The sequence below is a fragment of the Stenella coeruleoalba genome (genome assembly GCF_951394435.1).
Source record: "Stenella coeruleoalba genome assembly, chromosome: 4".
Taxonomy (NCBI): Eukaryota; Metazoa; Chordata; class Mammalia; order Artiodactyla; family Delphinidae; genus Stenella; species Stenella coeruleoalba.
Window position 1 is genome coordinate 25,432,332 of NC_137149.1, and position 24,079 is coordinate 25,456,410.

Below are 24,079 nucleotides of genomic sequence, written 5' to 3' on the forward strand. Positions count from 1 at the left end.
AGGAGCCTAAGGAGACATATACTTAAATGTAATGTGGTATCCTGAAGCAGAAACAGGGTATTAAGGAAAACCTGAGAAAAATATGAATAAAGTATAGACTTAGTTAATAATAATATATCAGTATTAGCTCTTTAATAGTGATAAATGTACCACACTAACATAAGATGCCATGGGTGTTGGTATATAGGAACTGTCTGTACTGTCATTGCAATTTTTCTGTAAATCTAAAAAATTCTACAATTTTATTGAAGTAAAATATTTATGGTTCATATACTCTAATCCAGGAACAATGCTTAGAAACATAAAAAGGTATGTACTAGATTTCATGTGTAAATATAAAGTTACTGAAGGCATATGTTTAAATTAAAAATATATTATCATTAAACATTTAGATATTAATTAGAAAGCAATGTACAAGATTAAAATCACCCGTGTGTGAATGTGTATGCTGTCAGAGCAAAATGAAAGTGTTTTGGGCTTTAACCACACTATTTGTTAAGTGCAGAGGCTTCATGTAATTGCTATGCTCGAATCTCTTGGTTTCATTCATATTAAAATTTACGTAAGTAGCAAGTTGTTCATACTACCTGTTATGACAGGACTATATATTATTTAAATTCACCTTCCCCTGTGGTTAGAGGTATGCATTGCCTGCAAAGGCAAATAAGAACTGACATTCCCAGGAATTTCACAGTTTAGCAGCTAAGTTTCCTCTGAATATACATATTCTTATGTCTCATGCTAGGTCCACATATCTTATACATTATTAAAAATAGTTCCCCAAATATTGACTTGCTTTTGCTTCACATTCTGTGATAAAATGTTTGAGATTAGTTTTTCTGGGCTCAATTAATATAGCATGTTTTCTCTCAACCCCATAACTCATTCCTCATGCAAAAGACAAATCATGCCCCTGCAGCCCTATTGATCCAGGGGGCCCTTTTGGTTAGGAGTAAAGCCTCTTTAATTACTTTGGCTGACTTTCATTTTTTACAGTCTTAGGCACATTAGCTATCGTACTGTAGGGTTCTCATTCGTCTTAAATTTAGATGCACCTTGGTCTCTGGAGATTGATTGACTGTCTATATTCTTGAGAAACCACCACCTGCCCCAGTCTACACTAACTCTGCTTAGCTTAGAAATCTGAAAGAGCTATCTCTCAGCTTCTCCTAGGGTTTGATAACCTCTTCCCTTTCCTTCACCAGAGGTGTTTTGACCTTTAATTAAAAGGAAAATTTGTTGTCTTCCTTTCAGAAGACAGCAAATAATGAACTCATTAAAATGAGGTTACTGTTCAGGCCTTAGAGCAATAAGAGTTGAAGTCTCATTAGCAGCTAACAATGCAGAACACAGCACATAAATAAACCTAATATTGGCACAGCAAAATGCCTCGGTGCATTAAATTTGAGCAGAATCAAATGTTTACCGTCAATGATGTCTAGGGCATGAAGTTTTAGTGCACTTAATAAAGGAAAGCAAGTTGCTTCCTATTAGCCATGAAATGTTACCACAGAAATTGCCCCCAAAAGTGTATTATGTAAATGTGGGATATGTTAGTAATTAACAAGGATACTGTAGAAAAATATCTGTCTTGCTTAATAGATGCAGCAATTAGGAAGAATAAAGATGGCTCAAAAATCTAAAAGTAATTCTGGAGATTAATGTAAAATAATGTGGAATGTGAGAGTAAGATTTTTTTAAGAGGCTTTATCTCATTCATGGCCCAAGGTGAGAGATATTTGCAACGTCAAACTAAAGAGTCAGTTAATAAAATGAAACGTCCCTGTAGTTGATTAAATATATTCTAGGAAAGAGATTCCTTAAGAACTTATTTAAAAGAATTAACTACACTTCATTTATAGAAGTAAGAAGACTTTTGTTTCAACAAATTCTAACACTTAGTTAAGTTTTTTTTATAATGCTAAGTGAACCATAATTAGTAAAATAAGAATTAAGTTTTATTGAGTTTTATTTCAACAGTTCAGAGAATGGAATGAAAGTGTAAATCCTATTTAATATCTGATGTCTATACCACAATATCTACATAAAATGATTGGTAATGATATGCTTTTCATTTTACATTGTTTCAGATACCTTAAATAAGGTTTGTTAAATATGTCTCAATGTATTTCCTCTGCATTTACCCTGTATCTAATATTCGTAAATAAAAAATCATTAGAGCAGTAGTTTTACTTGATAACTCATCCCAACTTTTTTTTTCCAAAATATTTGAAAAAGCTTGCTTTCACTCCACACTTTTTGAGCTCTCATGAAAACACAGATGGAAAAAAAAAATTGTTTGGCCAAAAATTTTAATTGATTAGGAACACCTGCTTTTTGTAGATGAAGCCAACACACTAAATGATACTCTGGGGATGCTGAAGAGATACTTCAGTCCCTGAGAATAGATGTGGCTGGTAACTTCCAAACAACTTTCATCTGATACACAAAATATGGGAACAAATGCAGTAGTCATCATGCACCCCATTCAGATCTCTCACAAGCTGCATTCAGTTCATCATGTGATATTTAGAGTCCTAGATGTTTACAAGCTCTATCCCGAATCTGACCACTTTCCTCCTACATTACCACCAACTCCAAGACATTCATTCTTCAAATAGGGTAGTTCTTTCTTCTAAATGTTTCCCTCTTCCACACATGTCCTCCTTGACCCAGGTAATTCTTCATACAATGACCAGATTTCAAGGTGTGATGAACATGATATCTCTGCTTGATCAAAACTCCCCAACGGCTTCTTAGTACCGTCATCTTACTGCACCATATCTTTATTTGTTTATTGTCTGTCTCATCCACTGGAATATGAACTCCTAAAGAAAGGACTTTGTTTTGTTCAAAGCTGAATCTCTGCTATGTAGAACAGCTGGAATATTAGCTACTCAAATATTTCCTGCATGAGTAAATACAATAACATATTTCACTTATTTGAGAGGCCTTCTTAAAATTAAATTATAGCCAAATTCTGTATAAAAACTATACTGTGAAAGGTGGATAAAGTCAGTCATAGAACTCTAAAGGATACCTTTTACATAGAAAATATTTTGAATGTTGCCTTCTTGTGTTGGAAAATGAGAGCTATACAGAAAATGTTGCCATTAATATATTTTTGTTTTTGTCGGTCTCCTTTATGAATATCTCACTACCTTTCATTTACCAGAAAGCAGAGTTGGTAGACTAGTAGGTGTCTATCAGATGATGTCAAGACTGTTTTGTTAAGAGCCTGAATTGTAATTAGGCTTTAAATAGAATTGAGCTTGAGGGAGTGTTAACAACATCTCACAGGAGCTTTTTATTTTCAAAAGTCTTAAATTTTGTCAGAGGGAGGGAGAGACTTGCTGAAAGATAATTTGTCTACAACATACAGGAAAAATCCACCTTGAAATATCTATACTATGAATGGTAATATACTTTGGGTATGGTTTCTATAACCAAATTATATAGATAATGACATGTATATTTCATACTGATTTTTTTTTTTGAAAACTACAAATAGATGCATCTTTTCCTTGCTGGCAGTATAATGAGAAGATTCTACTACATATGAACTTAAACAGTAAAGAAGATTTAATGCCTCCAATGTATATAATTTGACGCATGATTTGATATTTAGCCTTTGGAAATGATTTTTGTGATATGCATTTAAAATATATGTATCTGAATGTGCATTTGCAAAATATTAAACTATGTAGCATACGAAAAATTTTCTGAAGTTTATGGGATTGATCATGAAATTTTTAACTAACCCAGATTTATTCAAAATGGTAAAATAACATGAAAATAAGACACAGAAATGTTTCTACACAGAGACTATTTACTTATTTACACAGAGACTATTTACTTATTTACATAATTTTTAAAGGGGCACAGTATATTAGCAAGACCTAGGAGACAGCTTCAAAGATACCAGTGGTTTGGGCTTCCCTGATGGCGCAGTGGTTGGGAGTCCGCCTGCCGATGCGGGGGGCACGGGTTTGTGTCCCGGTCGGGGGGGATCCCGCGTGCCGCGGAGCGGCTGGGCCCGTGGGCCATGGCCGCTGAGCTTGCACGTCCAGAGCCCGTGCTCCGCGGCGGGAGAGGCCACAGCAGTAAGAGGCCCGCGTACAGCAAAAAAAAAAAAAAAAAAAAAAAAAAAGATACCAGTGGTTAGATAAATGCTTGTTGGAGTACAGTTCCTTATGGAGATAAAGTTTTTGGTATTTACTTAAAGTCTATTTGGTTACTACAGGTAGATGTGTTTATTTACAAATAAATTTTTCTCATTTCACCTGTTAAATAAACTAAATACTTAATTTATACTATTACAATGACTAAATGAAAAATTCTAATGACCATTGCAGTTTCAATTTTATTATCAGTAATAACCTTTCTTTGTTTGTTTTCTAAGCCATCAAGGGAATGTTCTTGATTTTTTTAATTTGACACTCCTATCCTTTTATCCAAATACGTCAATATTCTGAAGTAATGATCCTTTCTAAAAGTCTAAACAATTATGTTATCATGTACCACCTTTACACCCTGATGATAAATAATAAATTTGCTAATAGATGCAGTCTGTTTATTCATCTATTAGCCCAATTATGTATTCAAAAATAGATATCCTTATTCAGAAAGAAGACAAATATATTCACTGTGGGACGTAAAACACACACACATATAGATATAGATATATAGATATCAGCATGCCACCTATCCTACATGTATTATGCAATTTTTCAATACCCAATAAAGTCAATGATTTATCTTTGTTCAAATCACTTACAGCATATCAATCAGTTGAATCATTACTGCACACAGCTATTTTCACCATTATCAACTTGCTCTGCCCCAGTGGTAACTTCAGGTTGATAAGATTGGCTCTATTAATGTAGCAAATAAAAGTAAGGCAAAGCTTTGGTTCCTTTAAAATTAATAACAGAAAGATAGTAATAAAGTTAAAACATATGATTTGTAATTTTTAAGTATAATCTTAAAGAAATAACTCTAGTGAAAGGAAAAGTTTGGCCACTGGAAAGATCATATGGATTTTAACCTGAAATTTATTTATACTTTGAGTAGAGAGAAATTGTGAGTGAAATCACAGAGAAGACAGGAAGAGACTATACCTTACTAAGAGAAAGTGGATAAAAACCTGCAGACATCCCTTGATACTCTCAGTAATGTATCCCTTCCTTCTGTGGGACAGGAATGATGGAAACTGACAAGAAAGTAAATTTTGTTCTTTTTAATCTTTAATGAAATGGCTGTAGAGATAAAACTGAAATTAAAATGCTGAATACCTACCATCCTCAGAACTCCCTTTCTGTGGTTCCAGGACATTTTAGGAGAATTATTATAGAACAGACATATCTGCCAAAGCTATGGCAGGAATCTCTGAAGCCTGTCTCCAATATCCTAAAAATCTGACACAGAGTTCAGGTGTTTCTAGGGTGCATCCATGAAAGAATGGGGAGTTGTATAAAGCTGAGAATAGAGTGTACACCTTCTGTGCTCAAGAAATATTTTGGAATTGTTACAACACAATATTTAATGAAAGAATGATAGCTAATAAGCAAAAGAATGAAAGATGATAGCTAATAAGCTGATACCTCGACATTTTGAAGAGATTTCTGACTGTATGTGAGCAGAGGGTATTTCTAGAGATGAAATTAGGGAGGTCAGTTACAACACCAGCCTACAACTACTGGATATCTGTGTTGTGCCAGGAACTGTTGTAAGAGGCCCTAGACTTGTACCGAGTGACCAGAGGATGGAGAATGAGACATGGAGATTGTGACCAGAGGATGGAGAATGAGACATGGAGATTGTGAACAGAGGCAGAGCATGATTCCTAAGGAAGGATGCCAGTACCTGACTTTGATTAAGCAGACAGCTGCTGGAGAGGCCTACATTTTTTAAGGCCTAAAAAATAAAATGAGAATTTTTTTTTTTGGATCATGAAGTAAAACGTAATTTAGAGATACGTCTAAATTTACTTAATTAGACCTATCCTTACTTAATTTAGGTAATGAAAACAACTTAATAGTTGTTTTTAATAAGTTTTCAACAAGAATAAGATGCTCCAAGAAGTAACATCATGTTTATCAAAAGGGTAATTATTTCTAAGTACATTTCCACGATTTCATAATACTAAGAAACTGATTTTGATCTGAAGTTCTTGTGAGATGACAAATCCTGGAATAATGGAAAAGTCCTCTTTTTCTACAGATCACATGCAGAGATTTAATGTGATTATATAACTGAATACATATGCAGAACCACATTTCATGTAAAAATTACAGCTATTATATTTTGCCATTTGCATTTGATACTAAATAGAAAACTGTATTTGATCAAGGATATCATGACCCCAGGAAATACCTCTACCTCCAAGGTATTAGCCATCCACTTAATGTTTTTTTCCTAAGTCTGTATCTTAAAATTAGGCAGGTAGGAGTGTGTGTTACTGGCAAATAGTTTGGGGGAAAAGCTGAGAGAAATCAAGTACAAAATTTTTTCTACTAAAGACTTTAGCATGTAAATGTGAATTGAGAACCTCCCAAGAGGGTTATACTACAGAGTGTTTCCCAAACATTTTGAACATGGAATTATTTTTTCATGGAACTGTTAAATTTTACAGACCCGGTGACCCATGGATCACCGTTTGGAAATCCGTAATCAGGAACTCTTGTTTCACTAGTTATCATCTCTTACATAATAAAATCATCCATGATGACTCATTATTGAAGGCAGCCCAAGCTTCCACACTTCAGAGACCCCAAGCTAGCTCCAAAGGTGATTCTGTGTCTGCTTTGGTACTTCCACCGCAGGACAAAGCATTTCTATCACGTAGGCTCTCCAACACAGAAGTCAGGATTATGCAGGGTGACTCAAGTTTCATTTTATAGTTTCAACCTAACACAGAGAGAATTTGGGCCCAGTTCAGTGCAGATCCTTACTTAGCATCTCTGGAAATATTTTGAGTTAAAACGACTTTGCTCCCATCCTTCCTTAATAAAGGTCTGACATTATTATTTTGTTGTGCATGTGTATGTTTCTCTCAGCTCTCTGATTCCTGATGATTCCTGAAGCCATCTTTCAGTCACTGAGCTTACAATGACCAGTTTCATTCCACATCCCCGAAGAAGTCCTCATGTAAGATAGTTCTATCTCACTATTACTTTATCATTTACTTAAACATTTGGGCCTAGGGAAAATAAGACAGTTATTCTTGCCATTACTTTATAAAATTCTTTTAAGGAAATAATCATGCTACATGAACCATGAATTCTAAAGTTACATTATATTTATCTTTTTACAACTCAAAAATTCTTGCAGGCCATGATGGAGACTTGGGAGCAAAGCTTATAGGAAAAGTAAATTAAATAATACAATTGAAGACGAGACTTAGAAGAACTAACTTATAAAGGAAAAAGCCAGTGGTTCAAGTAGTACTATCTCAAGGGTCATACGAGTTCATATTTGATTCAAATTTATTTATTTGATTCAAAATTCCAATCGATTAGGTAGAGCATGAAAAACATGGAAACAGAGGTAGAGAGAGAAGGGCATACTCACAGTTTAAGGTGACCTCTATGGGCTGAACTTGAGAATACAGTTGAAGAGAAACTGGGGCTCTTAAGAACTGGGCAGTAATTCACCACCTTTATGGAATTTTTCCGATCCCAGGGAGAGAACCAGAGTGCCAATCAGAAAGCAGAAGCAGAAATTCATCTCACATGCTTTCAGAATGGACTGAAGTCATTGGCTTAGAATTCTGTGGACACAGAGATGCCAATGACATTCCCCCATAACACAGTTTAGGGCACAAGACAAATCAGTCCATAGCCACTGGGAAGGGAGTCAAAGACACATGCTTTGACTTTGCTGATACAATCAAAATTTACAACACTGTAAATGCACTTCAAGTTTAATGATTTATATAACCTTCATTGTGTTCTTTGATAATCAAGCAGAAAATGCAGACTCTTCACATACGTGACATGAATTAATACAAGGTCAAACTAATTTTCAATTTTTTTCTTCTCCTTGCCTGTATCTTTAATCAGTATCAATGTTTAACCTTCCGGTATCCAAAAAGCACTCCCTATACTATAAGACCACTCCCCTTGCTAATATATACACTCCTTGTTCAGTTACCTCTAATCATGGGTACCAATGTTTGAAAACAATGACGATGTGGGACTTTAAACTCTGTTTTTCCTGTTAGGGGTAATGTAGAGGTTTCAACAACATAGCCATCCTGCTGTGGGGAAGAAATGTTTAGTGTAGCCATGGAAGTGTTGATTTTCCGTCAAAACCTATCTCAACTCTTCCCTCACTTCATCGAATGTCAGAAATCTGAATCATTAATGAAATCACTCAGCTTTACTTCCCACGTCGGCCCATCAATAATTACACTATTTACTTCTTTCCATTCCCAGTACCACCAGTAGAAGCCATGCCTTTATTTTCTCTTACTGGAACTACTGCAAAATCCTCCTAAATGATTTCCCCCATTTCTTACCAGTTTTCCTACAATTCCTTATCAGCAAGTAGCCAGAGAAACCAATTTAAAATGTAAATCATATCCTATGTGAGGTGAAGTAGAGGGTGGTGTATTAAAAAGGTGTCAAGGTCCTTCCTGACATGGAGCCCTGTTTTCACTGGCCCCCTTGCCTGGAGCACATGCTCTGGAGTCCCTGTTTTAGACATAGCTGGCCTCTCATCTCTCTCTTTCAACTAAACTGCCACTGTTTCAGAAAGACCTTCCTACAACCCATTGCCTATCCTGTTAAAATGTAGGTACTCTGTGTTAGTTTCAACATTAGCATATACTATAATTATTTTTACATTAATAATAATTTCAATTAAATAATTATTTGATTGATTTGCCATGTGTATCATCTGCATGTCTAAAAAGAATGTAAGCTCCATGAAAACAACAAAATAGTGGTTTTGTCTGGCAGACACTTTCTATCTCCATAACCTTAGGTAGTTTATTTAGGCTCTCTGCGATTTATTTTCCCCACTTGTAAATCAGGGTTAATAAAGGGATCATGGAGAGATTTTTATTTAATAAATTTATTTATTTTATTTATTTATTTTTGGCTGTGTTGGGTCTTTGTTGCTGCACATGGACTTTCTCTAATTGCGGCGAGCGGGGGCTACTCTTCGCTGTGGTGTGCAGGCTTCTCATTGCGGTGGCTTCTCTTGTTGCGGAGCATGGGCTCTAGGCATGCGGGCTCAGTAGTTGTGGCTCGTGGGCTCTAGAGCACAGGCTCAGAAGTTGTGGTGCATGGGCTTAGTTGCTCCCCAGCATGTGGGATCTTCCTGGACCAGGGCTCAAACCCATGTCCCCTGCATTGGCAGGTGGATTCTCAACCACTGTGCCACCAGGGAAGCCCAAGGGATCGTGGAGAGATTTAGAGATAATTCAAGTTGAGTGCTTCTTATAGTACTCATAGTACTTAGCAGTACCTAACACAATTATGTTAGATATTATTGTTACCATTCTCTACTGTGTCCTTAGTACCTAGAAGAATGCCTAAAACAAGAAGCAGGGGTTCAGTCAATACTGTTTGAATGGATAAATGAGTGAATAATAGCACAAGGAGGTAGAGAGCCCAGAGAGTTCCAGATTCTTTGCTTCCTGGAGACTTAAGTGAGAGAAGATAGATAGCAGTGGAACACTTAGGTGACGGGCAGAAAGCGAGAGGATAATTGCTCTGAAACACTATGGTGTTTTTCTACCTGGCAAGTTGTTCTTTGAATTGAATGTGATTTCATCAGAAGGATCCCCCAATCCCCAAACCTTTCTCCCCACAAAAGATATCAGAAGTATACATTCATTCTTTCTTAATTAACTCACCCATTCCACAATCATAGCTAAACTGTTCCATGTGAAATTGTTTAGAAGACTCAGCATGTTGGTATAATAAGCTTTTGTCAATTTATAAATTACATCAAACAATTTCCTCTTTGAGCAGCAGTAAGATTTTATCAAAAAATAGGAAGAGAGTAGATTTCTGAAGGAATGGAGATTTCTTCTAAGGGGAAAGAGATGAACAAGAAGGGAGGCAGAAACTATCAAAGGCAAACTTCAAAAGCGGCATACTTTCACCCTGGGTCAGCCCTATGCATTTTCATCTGTACATTGACAAATAGTCTCTGCACAAAAGTTCATGAAATTCCGAGTCAAACTGGGTGGCCACACAGATTTACTGTAGACAGACCTGAGGTTAAAGTCGGACCAAATGTTAAGGCAAACGTGCTCGATTTTGGCCCTCTTGTTGTGTTATCTGGGTGGGTCATTTAAACTTTCCATGAAGCAATTTTTTTCCACCTGGAAAATAAGTATAGATGTAACCTTTTCTGATTCCCACATCAAGATCTTGTAAGTAAGATAAAAAGATAAGTAAGCTCTTGTAAATAAGATAACATTTTTATGGAGTTATTGAATGTAATAAAAAACTTTCCAAGGCAGACAAACAAAAACTATCACCCTTTGGTATTTGATTTGAAATTCTGAAAACATAAGGCTATACCAAAGTATGTATAGAGTCATGACTTATTAATTACGTACACATAGAGAAAGTGTTAACCTGATGATAAACAATCTGAATATCAGAATGACTTAAGACATATGCAATATACCTTGAAATTAAATATGAATAGTGCACTAACAATATTTCCTGAAGTTCCTTGATGGCTATAATCTCCAGTTTGAAACTATAAGAATCACTGTTAAAAACACAGATTCCTAGGCTCCATCCTATAGTGTAACTCAGAATACCCAGAAAATGGGCCTGGGAAAAGCATCCTTGTGTTTCATTTCATTTCTTATGAGTAAATTGGAAACAATTGCTTGACCCTTCTTAAGAACCAGCTGGCGTCTATAATGAAATACACATACTTGGGCCCCATCATAGACAGATTAAATCAATAATGCTTCAAGTGGGTCCCCAGAATTGACAATTTTAGCAGCCTCCTCTAGAAAATTTTATGTCTGGTAAAGTTTGAAAACCATTGTTCTCTTTAACATTTTGCAGCAGGGCAGAGTTGGACTTGCTTTATTAAATACTGAGGAACTTATTATAAGAACATTAAGTGAATGCAAGTAATGTTTGTTAAAATAATGACTTTTTGCTTCTGCTTATATACATTATATATTTATTCTCTTTGATACCCAATCAAATAACTTAGTGAGCCTTTCATAAATAATGCAAGGGAAAACTTCAAAGCCATTTATATATATTTTTATGACTTATAAACTATTAAAGAAAATAACTAAGGTTTATTATCCAAACACTGTATATATTTTATTTTACATATATTTTCAAAAGTTAGTCAAATTTCCCCACAAAATATTCAGATAAAAATAGTATATATACAGCTGTATACTATTTCCTATGCTTTACTGTTTGATTTTTACCTCAAATTGAGACCTTATTTCTAGTCCATTAACAAATTTTTCCAAAAGAAGTTTTTTTGGTTTTATTATATTTTATTTATTCATAATTTTATATTTGTATTTTTCCTGTCTGATATTTCCTCTGGCATTTTACATTTTTCCTGTATTTCAATCCTTTATTTTTTTCTATATTTCTTCATTATTTTTTATGGTTTAACATGTTTTTCTTTTACATTTATTTCTGAGTTTTATTTTTAAAAATTATATCCACTTTATACATATTTATTTGTGTCTCTCTTTTTCTTATCATTGAAAGACATGGAACCTTTCTTTCCTTGAATTTTGAAACTCAAAGAACATTCAGTTACAATGAAGTAGGAAAGCTTGAATCTTTTAGAATTTGCTTCTTTTTATCCATTTGTTTTGTTTTTACTTACAGAAATTGTCATTTTACTCCCACATTAATCAAGATTACATGTTGGGAGGCTGTGACTAGACAACTCTACTTCTTTTAACAATGGAAAGGTCTGTCAAATTCTTCATATAGCTAATTAGCGCCAGTGGAAGAAAATCCATATGCCCTCGCCTCTGTGAGCTTGTCTTACTAGGCGACTTACAATAGAAGATTATAAAACATCCATATTATGAATGTGCTCATGAAATGCAAGATCCTATCTATATCATTTAATGGTATGGTCCATGAGCCATTTTTATCATTTTACCATCAGAAAAATATTAGTAATAAAAATAAATGAAACTAATTCAATTGACAGCTGTGCATTAATATATGCTCCTATCACATTTTTTAAATGCCTTCCATATATATGAAGCTATATTTAGCAACATGGCATGTGTAAAAATGAGTAAGGTTTGATCAACCTTCAGGTACTTTTAGACTAAAAGGAGAAATAAAATACAAAGTTATATAGTAAAGTGGAAAATGATGCAAGTCTTAAGATAAACAATTTAGGAACTTACTTTGGGAGATGAGAAAAGGAAAAGCTTTAAGGCATCAGGGAAGGCTTCATACAAAAAGGTGGCATTTGGGCAGATCTTTAAAAATGGGTTGGGACTGGAAAATGAGATTGGGAACAACTGGACACTTTCCAGCACCCCCCCAAAAAAAAAACAGAGAAAAACATGGAGAAATGTAGGAGGTGGGGAATAGTGCAGACGACAGGGTGATTTGGGGAAATACCAATGCAGGTAGCTTAATATGGAAATATGAAGTCACCATTTATACCTAATTGGTGGGAAGAGAATGACATATTAAGTGATCATTAACAGCATTTATCAAGTTCTTACTATGTACCAGGCACTTAGCTAAGCACTTTGTATGCCTAATACAATGTAATCTTCACAATAATAGTGTGAAACAAGTGTTAAGCATGATCCCATTTCATAGATAAGGGGAAAGTTGTGAGAAGTGAAATGACCGACGAAGCTGAGTCATTAAGTGAATGGCTTGCCTGACCTCAAGGGTAAAGTGCATTTACTGCTTCTAGGATGTTAGCATGACTGCAGAGTGTAAAATAGAATAGAGGAAGGTGGGAATATGGTTAGCAGTCTACAGTGTTTTAAAGCCCAAGAAAAAGACATGAAGGCCTGCCTAAAGTGGTAGCAAGCTGATTGGGAAAAAATAGATCGTTTGATCTTTTTAAAATGGCCCCTTAGAAAGCATCAAGTGTAGGCCCACTTCCCCAGTCTAAATTAAATCCCTTATTGCATCTATCACAACATGCTCTAGATTTGTTTTGTAACACTTATTATGATTTGTAATTACACATTTGTGGGACCCTCTATTTAATAGCTCTCTCCCTCTCAGTAAAGCCCAAGGTTACAGAGACTATGCTTGCCAAACCCAACACTGTATCCACCTACAAGGAATATTTACTGAATTTAAGAATGGATGGTGGATAAATAAATGTGGAATAAAGAATGCCTTCAAGACCCCAGAGGTAGAAAATTGAGTGGATGTGGTTGGAGCAGTGAGGAGAACAGGGAAAGGAAGAATTAAAAAAAAAAAAAAACGATTTCAATATATGAAAGCTCAGGGATTGTGCACTGAACATAACAAGAGTGCCAGAAAAAGGAACTCCCTTAGAAAAAAGGATGCATGATCGTTTTATTTTTTTAATTTTAAAGCTATATTCTACAGTCTTTACCAATAAGCTCAACTAGTTCAATAAATTTATTTATTTTTAACTCTACTCTCTTTTTAGTATCTAGTTTGCTTTTTTATGAGAACTTTTTTGAATATTTTATATAACTGAGTCAAACTACTAGGTCTATTTTTTCCTTTTTCTATTGAATTGATAATATTTAAATAAGTTAGCCAGGATTACATGCAGTATAACTGTAATCTTGGATAACCAGAAACTATAGCTTATCAACCTTTTAATTATTTGGTCATTTCTTTCTTTTCTTTTTTTTCTTTACAAATTTGCCGGAGAGCCCTCTTAACTCTGGGGAAATAAAAAGTTAGGTTCACAAATTTTTGAAGCAAATGCTTAGCCACCATCACTAATGCTCAAAAGAAATTGTCTAAACCTTTGACTCTTTATTTACCTTAAAAGATGGATAGTAGTAACAAAAATCAGTCTTAATAATATGTTCTTATCCTGTCTACAAACAAGAAATTAACATAGAATAATTCCAAAAGGAGAAATTAGGAAAATTTTTGCAACGTTTAGAGAATATTTCTTTATGGAATTACCCATTTCCTACCTGTCCTTTCCTTGTTCATTTGTAATTACCATCCTATAAAGTATAAAAATTGCTGTTTAGTTTGTAAAGTAAAAATCCAAGCTTTCAACTCAATAATTATGCCTTAAAAATGATAGGAGAGGTTGCACAGTTAAGTAGAATACTCAGTTACTACTCAAACAAAAGTTAACTTCTTATCCTTTACCAACAAATACAGGACCTGCCTGCATCCAACAATTCTGAAAAATTTTCCCCAAGGAAAAGAAGTGTGATAATCTGAAATTCAAGAAATGTCTCACACAGAAATGAAAAATGATTTCAGTGCTGTGTGGTTAGAGAATTGCCTCTCAGCCGCTTATAAAATGCTTAGGACTTAACTGCTTCCTAATTCGTAACCTTCAGTAAAAATAATAACAGTAGTGATTATAATATATACAAGTAGCCATCAAAAACCCAAAAAGCAACAAAGCCCACATTTTGTTTCACTCATGCATACACTTTTGAAAAAGAGGCATCCCAAATCTTCATATTTATTTTTCTAAAATCATGTTAATTTCTTATTTATTTCAGGCATTACTAGAGACTCAAAATTTACTGCGCACTCAGGTTGCAAATTTTACCTTCAACCTTGGATTTTCAGGGAAGTTTTACCACACAGGTAAGAAGGAGCTTTGTGTTCTCAGGCAGCTACATATAAATAGGAGAGAGGATTTTTAATGTTTCATAAGTAGGAGAAATAGAATATCCAGGCTGATTATGGGAAAAACTTGGGTGCATTATGAGTAGCCAAATCCAAAATCAATGAACTTGTTTACTTTTTCAAATACTGTTAGAATCAAGGGCAAAAGAGGAAGAGAACTGACTTTGTCAACTCAGTAAAAGAAACTGTAACCATTGTTCTAAGTGTGTCTGTGCATCTTGTGTCAGCATAGTCTAAGTAGGAAGCATAGTGACGACGATGATGATGATGACAATGACATAATAATGATAATAATAATAATGGACAGTGTTTTTAAATTGTAGGACAATCCAGGTGACATTTTTGTATGTATTATTTTCCTTTTGAAAACATCTAGTGATAAGAGAGGAATTTTATAGCCTCAAAGAAATTTAATAGATTTTGAGTCATCTTGCTTAATTTACCTTGCCTTGCAGGATTTTCCTTAAAAATATTACAGTGATTTGGCTCAACATACATTAATACCATCACAATCAGGTTTATATTTCTTTCCATGTCTATCTAGTCACAGTTACACTTCTGTTCAGTCTCAGCCTCTCAACAGATTCTCAGAATGTGAACGGTGTTCATGCACTACTCCATGTTCTCATATTTCTCACCTCTTTACCCATCTTTACCTCCAGAATTTGACTCTTATTTTCTGAATAGCAACATTACAATGTCAGGGACTAGTATAGAGAAAACTATGTGCATAAAAGTGATTGTTGGATAGTAATAACAAAAAATGGCACAAAATGGTGTCTTACAGACTGTATTAGGGCAATACCTACTATCTGCTTCTATTTCTGCATCTCTGGTGAAAGCTAAATGCATTGTTTAGGACTCTGCATCGTTCTTCCTTCACAGTATCTTAGTAAAAACATTTCATAGTATTCTCTATGAATGCATGCAGTTTAGTGACTCATCAAAAATATCCCATGCAGGGCTTCCCTGGTGGCGCAGTGGTTGAGAGTCCGCCTGCCGATGCAGGGGACGCGGGTTCATGCCCCAGTCCGGGAAGATCCCACATGCCGCGGAGCGGCTGGTCCCGTGAGCCATGGCCGCTGAGCCTGCGCGTCCGGAGCCTGTGCTCCGCAATGGGAGACGCCACAACAGTGAGAGGCCTGAGTACCGCAAAAAAAAAAAAAAAAAAAAAAAAAAAAAAAAAAAAAAAATATCCCATGCAAAGGTAGTCTTTTATTATCATATATGTAGTTCATTTACCCAAAGAGGCTTTTTAATGTTTACCCAAATAAGCTCAGCATGGTTTATTAGAATATTGAAGTAGCAATGTCTTATTGGCTTTTCTTTAATGCTTTTCTCCTCCTGCTCTGAAACATGTAAATCTGTTTAAAGTAATAGAAGGAAAAGTTGTATTTAGACCAGTTGATAAATCAAATCATTGCATATTTTAAAAGGATGTTTTGCAGAGAAAGATTTGGGTCATCACATCTGCACAGGCAAAGCAATTCTAGCTTACAATTTTGAAAATAGACATGGTGTTGTAAATCCTTTTCAAAAGCCCCCTGAGGAAATGAGTTCAGACCTAAGAATCACCGACTATGAAGTTATAAAGCAGGTAGCTCTAAAGGCTGTATCTACTCACGCTGGGGAAAAAACCATGGGATTATTTGGAGTTCACACACAAACAGTACTATTTTGTCTTAAACAGCTGTATAGGGTAAGTAAAGCCATTCTTTAGGCCGAAATATATCTGGATAACAGCCTCAGCTTTTATATACTTTTCATATTCAGACCTATTAAACCTGCCAGACATTTGCAGCATTAATGTTCATAGCAGGTTATAACACTTCCCATTTCTTTTTTATAATCCCAAACATGTACACACTACACATCCACTAGGAAATGAACAACACACTAGTAAATATCACAGGGACGGTTGTTGGAGGAAGGTACCAAACAACAATAACAAAAAAAGGTATTATATCTCTTAAATGGACCTTATTGACTCTTTATGTTAGTACTAACCTAATAAAAATACTGGAAGAAACACTATCCTGTTATGCTGTGGGGTAACTCACTTTAGAGACTAAGTTATATATATATATATATATATATATATATATATATATATATATGTATTTATAGTTTTATATATAAATTTGTGAGTCCTGGAAGTTTAATTACCTTCACATAAATATGAAACTTTATTTGATTTGCTACTTTATGTGTAGAATCATTGAAATGCATCCATGACGTTTTTCAAGGGTGCAGTCGTATATATTAAGTACTTATTTATCCACTCGGGGATATCAAGGTTTCTTCCAGAGTGGAGTTAAACACTGATGATATTCACCATGGGGAGAGCATGCCTCTCCCCTTTCTAGTCACATTCCTATATGGAGGTTTAACTGTCGCAAGCTTAACAAATCAGAAAAGTGTTTTCCTCACCTATGCACTTGATTGTGATGTGTAACCATGAGAAGATGGCCTTGTCATAGTGAGTGTCTCAGATCTCTCCCGGGATGATCTGATTTCCCAATGCATGAAGATGCTGATTGATGAGCCTCATTGTTTTGAAGACATTTAATCACATATGCCCACTGTAATAATGATAGATTCTGCCTTCTCAGACTGCTTCACTTATTTGTATTTTCCATGTATTCTTTCCTGTTCAGTTTCTCTGTCCTTCACATGCTAAAAACAATCTCACCCAAAAAGGACATATCACTAAGCCTTCCCTAAAAGTCAGTCACTCATGGGTGCCAAAATGAAAGGGGAAGGACATGCTGTTGATTAAAAGTAAAAAAATGAAAGCATGGAGTTCAGAGTAAAATATTTTAGTCTGGAAATATTTAAAGCATGATTGGAATTGCACAATGAAAACTCAATTGAAAAATGGAGACATTACAAGATTAAGATGGCTTGTAGGGATGGAAGGCTAAAAATAGTTTTTGTAGACATGATTTCTGGTGGCAGTCATTGCCATTCTCTAACTAATAATGAATTGAATATGAATCAAACAATTACCTCGTATAATATTTACAAATTGAATAAATACTGGTCTTTTCTATAAGAGGTCATTTTTATATAAAGAAAACAGATCTTTATATAAAACTATTAACTTTTAAACATGAAAGTAAAAAACAGTGTCACATTTATTCTCTTTTGTTTGCTTTTGCTTTTCTGTATAATATATTGGCTCAAAGACTCGACATTGGAAATGGCCTGCTTTTGTTTAAATCTAGTCTCTGACATTTCGCTAGCTATGTGAACATAAACAGATCACCTTTTCTGTACCTCAATTTCCACATCTCCAAAATGGGAATAATAATATCTCTCTTGTCTAGAACAGTGCATAGCATGTCATGCTATGTAAGTGTCTATTATTATTATTACTTTTTAAAGTTTTGGGTTTGTTTTTTTTTGCTATACACAGCCCTCTCACTGTTGTGGCCTCTCCCATTGCAGAGCACAGGCTCCGTATGCGCAGGCCCAGCGGCCATGGCTCACGGGCCCAGCCACTCCACGGCATGAGGGATCTTCCCGGACCGGGGCACGAACCCGTGTCCCCTGCATCGGCAGGCGGACTCTCAACCACTGCGCTACCAGGGAAGCCCTAAAGCATTTTTAAAAATGAAATATTATTTTAAAATATTGAATTATTCCCCAGGCTTTATTTTCCAGTTTTGGAAATGCAGATAGCTTGTAATCAATTTTCATCATCAAATGATTCTTTTCATTTAGTTTGCTATTTAAAATGAGTTTATTCTATACCCACTTATAGGGAACTGTGCCAGGTACAGTGTACAAAGAAAATTAGACACCTCTTCTTGCTTTTGAGGAATTACAATATTTCATATATAATAGCAAATATAAGACAAACATTTGTACAAAATTGATAATGCAGACAATGGAATTGTATGTATCTGATTTTTTTTACGAGTAAATACAAAAGAACTTATTTCATTTTTAAATTTCTTCAAAACTTAACATACAGTTTAAAACAAAGATGATAACGATGTATTGTGAGATCTATAATACATGTAGAAGTTTTATAGTTTTAGCTTCTATTTCTAGTTTTCAGCACCTATTCTAGGTCCTTTGCTTTATAGCACTATAAGTTTTTAAAATATCCATCAATTTCTTTTAAAAAGCTTCCTAAGATTATGAATCTATAGATTTATTTTAGAATCTGAATCCATAGATAATTCAGGGAAAATTGATCTAGCCACAAAATTGAGTCTTTTGACCCATGAACACTCATATCTCTCTATTTATTTAGGGCTTTAAAATTTTGTCTCAGAAATAATAAGGTAGTTTTTATTGTAGCGGTCTTAGACATTTTTCTTAAATTTATGGGTATTTTATGTTTTTTGATACTATTGTGAATGGCGTTTTGTACTTTTATTTTGTAATTGTTCACTGTCCTAGTATACAGAATAGCAAATGGTTCTTTAAATACTAATCTTGTAGTCTTCCTATATTCACCTATTAGTTATAATAGTTTTTATTGTAGATTCTTTACGATTTTCAATATGTACAATCATGTCATCTGCGAATAAAGTAAGTTTTACTTTTTCCTTTCACATCTGTAGGCCTTTTATTATCTTTTTATTGAGTTGGCAAGGATCTCCATTACAACACTGAATGAAAGTGATGAGATCACACATCCTTGCCTTGTCCCCAGTATTAGGTGGAAAACATTTAGTTTGGCATTAAATATAACAGCTGTAGATTTTTTTCTGTAGATGCTTTTTATTGGGTTGAGGAAGTTCCATCTACTCCTAGTTTGCTGAGGAACTTTTAAAATATATGTGCAAAGGGCTTCCCTGATGGCGCAGTGGTTGAGAGTCCGCCTGCCGATGCAGGGGACACTGGTTCGTGCCCTAGTCCGGGAAGATCCCACATGCCGCGGAGCAGCTGGGCCCGTGAGCCATGGCTGCTGAGCCTGCACGTCCGGAGCCTGTGCTCCGCAACGGAAGAGGCCACAACAGTGAGAGGACCGCATACCGCAAAAAAAAAAAAAAAAAAAAAATATATATATATATATATATATATATGTGTGTGTGTGTGTGTGTGTATATATATATATATATATGTGTGCATGATTGTTGAATTTCTCCAGTACTTTTTCTGCATCTATCAGGATGGTTATAGAGTTTTTCTCTTTGATACGATGTATTGCATTTATTTATGTATCTGATTTTAATGTCACAACTGTGCCTTATGGAAACTAACCTATGGCCCAAATCTTGCTAAAATTATTCTTATTTTGGCAGATTTAAAAACTTCTAGAAGCACGCTATTTTCTCATAACACAGGTCCTCCAAGAGCGGAAACAAAGAAATGAGTGCATAAATATTTTACTTCTGAATTAAAATACTTTTATCCTCTGGGAATCAGTAAAGCAAAATGATATAACATTTAAATGAAAACAAAAAATACCATATTTTTAATTAACAATGATGTAGATTTGAATCTAGATCAGGTTAGAAGTGAAAGGCTCAGTTTGAACACAGACACCTTAATGTACTAGAACTTGTGCTAAATATAGTCATGTATGAACTGTAAATTTTATTCTCAAGTGTAATTTAATCATAAACTAGGTATAAAAAATAAGTGTATACAAGGAGTCAAAAGTTTAATATTTTAATTTAGCTATATTTGAAAATATTTGAAATTCTTCTTTGGTCCCTCAGCATGACTTGAGATCACATTTTTCATTAAGCAATTTCTAGTGTCATGAGCTAGGCTTATGTGGCTTTGAATTATATGACCTGTATAAAATAAGAGAAAGGCTGATAGGGAATTAATCCTAGGAGTAAAAAAAGAGGTTTTAAATATCACTGTTAACCTTGTGGGGAGTACTTATAAATTAACACACTCTCTGGTATAAAAATCACCAAGATTTTAGGATCAATTATACATCTGTTTATATCAATAGTTGGCAAAATTTTCTTTAAATGAGTAATTGACCTCTTTCTTGGTCAAGTATGCATTATGTGCTTCCTGCCGCTTCCAATAACAATCTATGGAGTTTAAAGTGAATGGAAGCATTTCTCAAACATTGTATATTCAAAGCACAACAGGACTGTGGGAGAACGATCAATTCATTCATCTCATGTGACATAAAGTAGCCCTTTCTAATCTGTGCCTTAGTCTGCTAAATTATGACCATGAGAGACACTTGGTCTATGGCATAAATACTTCATACTTAAAATCCATCTGAGGAAGTGACAAACTTCTCTTCATTTGGATTTCAATATTTGAAATTCTCAATATATTAACAAAAGCCAATGAATTGTAAGTCTATATTACTAACAGTAGAATTTTTGTCTGCTTATCTAATTCATAGAACTTTATCACATTCAGAAGTCCTGTTTCTTTACCTTTTATATATTTATATAGTAGCAACTGTTATAGCAGTAACTGCCAAAATACTAACTAAACTTGGTGGTCCTTACACCTTTTGAGAATTATGGATTATGGAATATATATCCAAGAATGTTGCATATACATAAATACACACAGAAATTGACATGCACTTAAGCAGACATATGAAGGCTCTAAAATTCACTGACTATATATATTAAGACTGAATTAAATTATTCCCTTATTTACTCTCCTGGGGAAGTGGCATGATACAATGCCTATTAAAGGGATCCAGTCTCTGACTTCAAGAATTTAATAATATAGGCAGGCAACATTTTTCATAATGTGTGGAAACATGTAAATTTAGAACGCCACAGGTATAAACCAGTAGATACTATTTTTAAGAAGAAACTGATCCTAATGTTTATGAATGCTAACTATCTGCAATTCACAATGTTAACTGCTTTAATAGATTGATCTCCTTGACTCTTCACAAGAGCCTGTGAGATAGATATTCATTTCCCCATTTTTAAACCAGGAAACCAAGACTCAAAGAAGTTAACTTATACAAGATCACATAGCCAAATGTATACTTTAACAAATGTATGCTTTAACCATTTCATGGCACTACTTCATGATTCATGCAATCTTTACTATAGGGCACTCAAATGGAATATTTAAAGAAGAGTCTTTTAAAATTTTTCCTTAATATTTATCTAAGTAAAGGATATAAAATCACCTATAAAAGATACTCCAATTTAAAAAAAAATAATCCAAATAAATATACCTCACACTGTAAGCCAGTATTTGTTACTTTACTTATTTGGTTAAGTATCTAGAGAGCACATAGGAATCAATTCGTATATTATTGATTCAGAATATTTTAAAATTGGGCTGAATGTTGTAAAATTGTACAAAAACTATGAATTCATACAGTGAAAATATTTTTGGATAGCCTGCAACATAGTGAATTTCCTTGGAACTAAGTTGCTGATGTTGTTTTTCCTTCCTTTCTTTAATTTTTTTCACTTGTGGCATGACAAATACTTTTTTGTATGCATTGGACATTGTTAGCAAATTTTCCTAATAGAGGATGAGAAATTAATGTTAGTTTTAAATTCCCAAGTCAAGTTTCTATTGTGTTAATAGATTTATTGTTTACATTTTATAAAATATTTATATCAAAATGAGAAATGTTTGTTCATAATGGTAAGTTTAAAATGTAAGGACACAAACGTATTTATACAGTAAGACTTCAACTTTTAAAAAAATAAGTAGAAAAGGATTTAACGAAAGATACCGAAACGTTTCCACTGGGTTAGTTCTGGAAGATGTTTTTTTGTTTGGTTTGGTTTTTTGTTTTTATGTATCACTTGTCTATCCTTCTCACATTTCTTCAGTAAGCACATATTATTTTATATTCAGAAAAAAATCAACAAACTTCATCAATTAAATTTAAAGATTTTTCAGCTTAATATTAGACATATGCAGAAATATTTTTAAGAGTAAAAAGAATAATCACCTTTGACTACGCTTCCCCTATGTATGCAACAAAGGAGAGAATTAAGAGTTAATGAATTTAAAACAAAAATAAATTGACTAATACTCGGTCTTTTTTTTTATTACCACCATATGCTAGCTATTCTAAACAATGTCAGTGATAAAATTCCCCTAAATTCTAAATCTAAACAACTATCTGCACTTACCGCCCCCCCCAACCCGCATTGCCTCTGATGTAATTTAGGGTATGGTCATTTCTCTTTTATTAGAACAACACAAAATCGGATTTATGTATCAGGAGCAAGAAGAATAACAAAAATATGACAAGCATAACCTTTAGTTAATATAGAATTTTCACTTAAGCCATTTTATATGCTGTACAGGGACTGAAGAGGAGGATGAAGGAGATGACCTTTTACTTCATTCTGTGGATGAGTTCTGGTGGTTTCCTCACATGTGGAGCCACATGCAGCCCCATCTCTTCCACAATGAGTCATCTTTAGTGGAGCAGATGATTCTCAACAAGGAATTTGCACTGGTGAGCACATTTTATTGCAGAATTTTTCAAACTATGAGTTGTGATATATTGTAAAATCAATTTATTGGATTTAATCTAATAGAAATATATAGAATGAAACAGAAGATACCAGAGTGCATCACAAGCATTAAGGGTACACATTGCTTTGTATTATTTCGTTTCAGGCACGTGTGTGTATTTGTATTGGGTCGTGATGTGCTGTAAAATGTATTTCAGAAAAATTGGTCGTTGACAGAGAGTTACCATCTCCTGATTTATGGAAGGGTTATTCTATGAAGAGGGAAAATAGTACTTTCTCCATTGTATTTCTAGTACATGATAATTGCCGTCTCAAAAAAGTATTTGTTGCAAGGGTGAATAAATAGACGGATAAATTGAATCATTAGAACAATGGCTCTAGATCAGTGCTTCTCAAACTTTAGCATGTAACTTTTTCACCTAGAAGACTTTTTAAGACACAGATGTTAGGCCCACTCCTGGAGTTTCTGGTTTAGTAGATTGTCCAAGAGGCCTGAGAATTTGGATTTCCAACAATTTCTCAGAGGATACCCTTGCTGCTGGGACTGCACTTTGAGAACCACTGTTCTGGACTAGCAGTTGGCAAACTGTGGCCTATGGGTCAGATCTGGCCTGCTGATTGCTTTTTATTGTTCCTGAACGAAGATAGTTTTGTTTGGGGTTCTCTAAATTACGTATTAAAATGAAAAACAAAGACAGTAATATTCTGTGACATAAAAATTATATAAAATTCAAATTTCAATGTCCATAAATAAAGTGTTATTGGAACAGTACCACAACTCTTCTCTTTATGCATTGTCTGCAGCTGCTTTTTCACTGCAACAGCAGAGTTGGGTAGTTGCAAAAGAGATTATAT

General features: G+C 34.4%; 1 protein-coding gene across 3 annotated transcripts in view; it reads left to right on the forward strand.

Moving 5' to 3' along the window:
- NDST4 (N-deacetylase and N-sulfotransferase 4) overlaps nt 1–24,079 on the forward strand; it is a 246,565-nt gene that overhangs the window by 79,263 nt on the left and 143,223 nt on the right. Inside the window, exons 2-4 of one of the 3 annotated variants that reach the window (XM_079919075.1) lie at nt 11,847–11,932; nt 14,684–14,771; nt 23,051–23,205. In XM_079919075.1, the coding sequence (XP_079775201.1) occupies nt 23,122–23,205 (84 nt within the window). In that variant the 5' untranslated portion in view covers nt 11,847–11,932; nt 14,684–14,771; nt 23,051–23,121. Of the gene's footprint in view, nt 1–7,056; nt 7,150–11,846; nt 11,933–14,683; nt 14,772–23,050; nt 23,206–24,079 lie in introns of those variants that run through there. The other 2 variants (XM_079919074.1, XM_079919073.1) reach the window with 2 other exon arrangements.